The sequence below is a fragment of the Prosopis cineraria genome, unplaced genomic scaffold (genome assembly GCF_029017545.1).
Source record: "Prosopis cineraria cultivar Desert tree isolate PC_DT_omini unplaced genomic scaffold, ASM2901754v1 PC53, whole genome shotgun sequence".
In the NCBI taxonomy this organism is placed as follows: Eukaryota; Viridiplantae; Streptophyta; class Magnoliopsida; order Fabales; family Fabaceae; genus Prosopis; species Prosopis cineraria.
In genome coordinates, this window is record NW_026555383.1 from 8,521 (window position 1) to 15,501 (window position 6,981).

At 32.8% G+C, this 6,981-nt stretch overlaps 1 protein-coding gene across 1 annotated transcript; it reads left to right on the forward strand.

Annotated features, from left to right (window-relative positions):
• The first annotated feature begins 469 nt into the window (after nucleotides 1-469).
• LOC129295134 (proline dehydrogenase 2, mitochondrial-like) lies at nucleotides 470-3,127 on the forward strand. The gene is made up of 2 exons (XM_054933607.1): nucleotides 470-1,207; nucleotides 1,896-3,127. The coding sequence occupies exons 1-2, from the start codon at nucleotides 623-625 to the stop codon at nucleotides 2,835-2,837; spliced, it is 1,527 nt and encodes a 508-aa protein (XP_054789582.1). The 5' UTR covers nucleotides 470-622; the 3' UTR covers nucleotides 2,838-3,127.
• Nucleotides 3,128-6,981: the final 3,854 nt, after the last annotated feature.

Consider the following 6,981-nt stretch of genomic DNA (forward strand, 5'->3'; position numbering starts at 1 on the left):
TAATCAATTGCACCTTTATTACTCACCCAACCTTCATTTTGTCTTAATTTTTTCCCTTTTATATTTGATGTTCTTACCGTAAATTCAAGTATTTTCAAGTTTAATGAGGTAATTTTTTTCATCAATTCGAAGAAAAATCAAATCCTTTTCACTTATCTCCTAATCGTGACTTTGACTTGGCATTTTAATATTACCTAAATAAAATTAAAATCTTACCTCTCATGTCAATCTGAACATTAACAATCAACAAATTACACTATTTACAAGTTAGTACAATACAATACAACAAAGCGAACGCATAAGTTGTTGTTTGTTAATTATATAATTACATAATGTAATATACAGCGCAAAATATAGAGCGCAATTTAGCCTTTAAAATAGGCTAACCCAATTAATTACTTGACGCGTTATTCTTCTCTCTTAATTACTTTATTCTTTGCCTATAAATCTACCCTCAGGCCCTCCCATTTCAACTCGCATTTTTACTTGAGAGACAATTCTCATTGCAATTCATATTCCAACACAAACCTCTTAGATTTTCTTTCATCACAAAGACACAGAGATCGTCGTCGTCGTCGTTGTCGTCTTCGCGAGATTCATCAAAACGTCTCTGCGATTGTTGATGGCCACCCGTGTAATCCCTCCAAGAATCCTCAAGAAGGTCCGTTACAACACCGCTTCTTCCACCAAGCCTCTCAACTACCCCCAACCTTCCCTCTCCCCCGCCGCTGCCTCTGCCACCGGCGCCGTCGCTCCCTCCCCTGTTTTTCTTGACAGAACGTCCAACCTTCAGAAGTCGCCTCCCTCCCTCGCCGGGGAATCATCTCTTCTCAATTTCGACGACGTCCAGAGGCTGTTCTCGTTCGTCCCCACGTCCAGGCTCCTCCGATCCTCCGCCGTCCTGCATGCCACCGCGTCGGAATCCATGGTGGATTTCGGAATGTGGGTTATGAAGTCCAAGCTCATGGAGGTCGACGTGCTTCGCAAGATCATTCTGGCTGCCGTCAGACGAACTTTCTTCGACCACTTCTGCGCCGGCGAGGACGCCGCCACCGCCGCACGCAGCATCAAGGGACTGAACGACGCCGGATTGCGAGGCATGCTCGTGTACGGCGTCGAAGACGCCCACGACAACGACGCCTGTGATCGGAACCTTAACGGATTCCTTCACACCGTTGACGTTAGCAGATCGCTTCCACCATCTTCCGTAAGCTTCTTCCTAAATTTTCTCCTTTATTTTTTATCATCCCTAAAAATATATAATAGAAATTAAAATTCCTCGACAATAAGAAAATTCAATTTTTTTTTCATCTTCATCTTTCTCCATTTTGAGCAATAACAAACAATCTGAAAATAGACTCCACCGAGACGTGCCATGCCACCACGAGGTTCGTCTTGGACCATCACTTGCATGGCGGTGGTGGTCCCACTGGTGGTGGTGCCTTACAGCTGGAAAATGAAAGTAAAATAAAAAATAAAAGAATTTTTTTTTCCTTTTGGTTTGTTTTCCCTCGTCCCACTTGGATTCAGATTTTTGTACAAAAGTACATTCAATTTGGCCTCGGTGTTTCTCTTCTAGAATACATCCAACAATTTTGTGCTGAGTACTACTATCAATTCCCGTGATATACAATACATTAGCTTCTTTAGCTCAGGACCGTCCATTTTGGTGGGCCTCGTCTCTTCATCTCCGTGGACCCCACATTCGCCGACCTCCTAGTCCTAGGTACCTCGTTGAGTCAAGCTTCGTGACACTTAGCAACATGAACAACGTTATGCAATAGTCCTCTAAGATTCCATAAATTGAACTGAGTTACTGTTATTTGTAGCAAAAGCTAGCTTGATTCATTAATGGATGAAAGTTTTGATCTTTGTGGTTTTGTGATTAATTACAGGTAAGCTTTGTGATAGTGAAGATCACGGCGATTTGTCCCATGACGTTGCTTGAAAGAATAAGCGATTTGTTAAGATGGCAACAGAAAGATCCGAGCTTGAATCTTCCATGGAAGCGAGAAACCCTATCAATTTTCTCAGAATCTAGTCCTTTATATCATACTCAAACCAGACCAGAGCCCCTGACGCCGGAAGAAGAATCTGATCTTGAACTAGCTCACCGGAGACTTGAAGAGCTTTCACGACGATGTGTTCAGGCCAATGTTCCGTTACTGGTGGACGCCGAGCACACCACTGTCCAGCCGGCGATCGACTACTTCACGTACTCCTCAGCCGTGGAGCACAACAAAGGCGACAATCCCATCATCTTTGGGACGATCCAGACATACCTGAAAGACGCGAAGGAGAGGATGATGAAGACAACGGAAGTTGCAGACAAAATGGGAATTCCGATGGGATTCAAGCTCGTTCGAGGAGCTTACATGTCGACGGAACGAACACTAGCCGAGTCACTGGGTCAACCATCTCCGATTCACAATACCATTGAAGATACTCACAAGTGTTTCAATGACTGCGCGTCGCTGATGCTCGAGAGGATAGCCAATGGCTCCGGCACTATCTCAGGCGGAGCCGTGGTGCTGGCGACGCACAACGTGGAGTCCGGCAAGCTTGCGGCGGCGAAAGCTTGGGAATTAGGGATGGGGAAGGTGAATCACAAGCTAGAATTTGCTCAGTTATATGGAATGTCAGAAGGATTATCGTATGGATTGAGCAACGCAGGTTTTCAGGTGAGCAAGTATATGCCGTTCGGTCCGGTGGAGATGGTGATGCCATATCTTCTGAGAAGAGCTGAAGAGAACAGAGGAATGTTGGCTGCGTCTGGGTTTGACAGGAAACTTATGAGCATGGAACTAGGAAGAAGACTCAAAGCTTGTGTCTTCTGAAGAAATGGAGTATTATAATAATTGTAGTAATGGTAATGATAAAAATAAAAAGGATCGTTTTACTTGAGATTTAGAGAGAGAAGAAAATGAAAGAGATGAGAAATGTGTTGTGTATTCGTGTAAAGATTGTTGTTGGACAGATAAAATATGTCTCTTTCGATCTGTTTTTTTCTCTTTGTGAAATTCAGGGGAAAATGTGAAAATGAATTCGAAATTATTATAGTTATTTGAGAGCCAGCCTCGTACAAGTTGTGTATATTATTATTATTATTATTAAATATTTTATATGATGTGTTTTTGTTTACTTGTTAATTGTTACAGAGAATTGAAAAAATTGAAGTGATGAATTTTTTTTATTATGTCCAGATCACAATATAAATTATTTTTTAGAAGTTTAACGTATATAGGTGTTATGTATATTTTTTCTAATTACATTCTTACTTTATTGATTAATTTATTAAGTAATTAATAAGAATTTTTTGAATAAATTAAATATTATATTTATTATATATAATATAAGTGAACTATTGAAAAAATGTGATTTTTTTTAAAAGTTAAGATTTTAACAAATTTTTTGAAAAATATAAATTAATTAAGAATAACTTATATCGACAAAGTATTTATAATTAATATAAATATATAAAAGAACATTAAAATTAAAATAAAACTAAAACTAAAATAGTGGTGAAATGTTTGAAAAGGAAGTGTATACGGGTCTAGTTCTTCCTTCGACAAAGAGCGTGTGAATGAGCTGGACAATCTATCGCCCGTGATATTAATTAGGTGACTTTTTCATTTGGTGTTGTCTAAAAAAAGGGTAATATGGACATTTTCATAAGTCGCTTTACATTAAAAAAAATCAAATGATACATTTAAAAGATATTCCTTCCATTAAAAAATATAAGACATTTTTAATCTTTTAAAATATAATCATTATTTTTTTAAAAGTACCCTATTGATGAATGATTTTATATTTATTGTAGGATGTTTAATAAAAAATAAATATAAAAAAAAGATTAATTTAAAAGTAGATAATTACTTTATTAGGATGGGATTCAACTAAAAATGTCTTATATTTTTGAATTAAGGGAGTAATTTATAATTGAAAATAATCATTAAATTCTTTTTTTCAATTTTACGCTTTTACAATTTTGGATAAATAGAGAATAACAAATTATAAGAGAGAGAGAGAGAGAAAGTGTTTTTTAAAAATGATATATTTAATAAGGATAATTAAGTAATATCTTTTTCTTTTTGACAATATCAATAATTTAACTACTTCTATATGTTTTTGGTGATCTAGTTAAAAATGACTTATAAATATATTTAGGTAAAATATATGTGTCACTTATAATTATTTAAATAGAATCAAGAAAGTGTTGTTACATTATTGATACAATATGTAAGAAACACTACCCTTATGTATAATGTCTTATCTTATTTCTAGAAAATTGCAAAATGTTAAAATTGAAAAAAAATGCTTATTGTACATATTTTTTTTAATATAGAAAGTAACTTAAATATAAAACTGAAAAAGGATATTGATATGAAATAGTTATTATGTAGCCAGCCTGCTCTCACTGAGAATGAGCTTGAATTCTCATGTGTGTGCACATATAAATAGCACACTCCATCACTTGATATCACCCAAGTTAAGAGATTCTAATTCTATTTGGTGTTGAGGAAAAGACCCTGATAAGGAACAAATCCTAAACATGATCTTAGTGATATATATGACTTAAAAATGTAATCTTTTATTCAGTGGAACTGCACTAAAAACCATACTCTCTTTAATACTATCAATAAAATAAAAAATTTGGTCATGTGATATTGAATTGTAATTTTCGACTATACGTTTTTTGTCAAGTAAAAAGATGTGTATGAACTGGTTTGGTCGTCGTACATGAAATGACACTTTTTTTTTTTGGCCAAAGGAATGAAATGATAATTTAGATATTATGATTACGTTGAATTACCATTTGGTGTTGAAACTTTTTATGTTGACAATAAATTGATTGATACCTTTAAAACAGTTTTTTTTTTCCGCCACGTGTAAAACGGCGCCAAGAAGGGATGGTATTCGTTCTTATCTTTGTGTGGAATATTCTATTTAAATTTTTTTTTGCTAATATTTTCCAACGTGAAACTGTGAGAAAGGGCTTTAGTATTAAAATCACACGAAACAAGAACTATATTTTCAAATTGAGAAACATCCAAGTCTTGGGCCACTAATTTATTCTGATAAGATTAGAGGGTGTCGGGAAGAGACTTGCATAACAAGAATAATTGGACTTTTAGATTGATTGATGTGACATGGGACAAATGGATCCAAGCGTTCAAAACTCAGCCATGAATTTGACTTTTTTAAAAAATAAATAAATTTAGATTATTTAAATTTTTATTTGTTAAATTTTAATATATTAAAATTGTGTGATTTATTAAATAATTTCAAATAATAATAAATACTCACGTTTAGTGTTAAACTTTGCTCAAACAAAATTACCTCTAATAAAAAGATATATATACAATGAAAAAGAGAAAAAATATAAGTTTTACTTCTTCTTTTTTTTGTCAATTATCAACTTAATCTCTACATTTTGAACTGGAACCTTTCAAATTTTTATTGAAAAATATCTTTGCATTAAAATTATTTCCTTTTGATTGAGATTGTTTGCAATAGAATGATACTTGCGTACAATAAAACAAGAGTTAATAATTATTTTTGTCTATAAACTATACATAAAAAATTATAAATGTTTTTAAATTTAATTATGAATCAATTTCGTCCTTTGACTTTAAAGATTCTCTTTGCCATCACCTTGATGTTAAAAATACTTAATGTCCTTAATCATCCATGAGTCCAACTATTTTTTAATATTTTTATTAAGATAAGGGCCATTTTTACCTCTCAACTTTTATTTAAAAAGCCATTTTTATCCCTAAACTAAAAATTTTATATTAAAAAAATATAATGTGGGACCTAATAATGATCAACTAATAGTGAAAAAATAGCAGTGTAATGAGAAAGGATATTTTTAAAATTGAGAGATAAAATTAATTCATAATTAAATTTAAGAGCACTTATTACTTTTTATATACAGTTCTCAAACGAAAATGAACATAAACCAATAAAATGAAGAACAACTCACCTCCTGTAATTTGTTGACCAGAAAGAACTCATTTCTTGTAGTTTTTTACTCAATATAAATAAGCTCTTATGATTTATTGGCTCAATAAACTTAGGATCTACGTATACTAAGTCAAAATTTATTTACTAAATAAATAATTCAGAAAAAAATTAGGAATTAAAAATTACATTATCATAAATTATGTTATCCATATTAATAATAATACTAATAATAATAATAATACAAGTCAATTTGACCGACTTTTCAACATATATTTGCATTTGCTTCCTACCAGGAACATTAATTGAAAGTGACACATTTCCGATTGAAATTTCGTATCATTGACATTGAAAAGGACCAATTGTGAATTGTAATGCTTTAGCCCAATCCAACTTGCTCGACCCTTTTCTGATTTTAGTGGTCTACTTCCATAATCACAGTGATCCCTAAACTTTTCTTTTTCTTCTTGATTATATTATAAGAAAATACATGTGAATGTGATTATTAAATAAGAAATTCTTGCTTATCACATCAAACAATTAAAAAAAAAAGAGTAATTCTTTTATCATAAATTCTTGCAGATTCCATGGAATGGTCAGAAAAGAACATTATGCTTGCTGATTAGTGGTGCATACAATCTCCTTTATTTCCAAAGCAATGTTTGAATAATTAGGAAACCCAGAAAATTAGGCATGACTATTTCATTCAAAATATTTAAGTGTTTAATTTCTACGATTCTCTCTTTATTTATTATATATTTGTTTGTATGATGGAAATTTAAGTCTATCTTTCCAAAAAGGTCCTTTTCTTTTTGTGTTTATTGGCTGATTGTAGAATGTGATTCTCATGTAGATGAATGTGGTCCCTCCAGTTGATATGGAAAGCCACATTATATAAAAATTATTAATTGTCAAATAATAAAACTCAACTTCTTCTAATTGTTGAAAACGACTTTAATTAATTGAATGAGATTTTAAAAGATTATGATGAGTATCAACAATATTGAACGAGGGAAA

Coding starts and splice junctions, on each gene's coding strand:
- LOC129295134 (XM_054933607.1), top strand. CDS start 623: ATGGCCACCCGTGTAATCCCTCCAAGAATCCTCAAGAAGGTCCGTTAC. Junction 1,208..1,895: donor GATCGCTTCCACCATCTTCC/GTAAGCTTCTTC, acceptor GATTAATTACAG/GTAAGCTTTGTGATAGTGAA.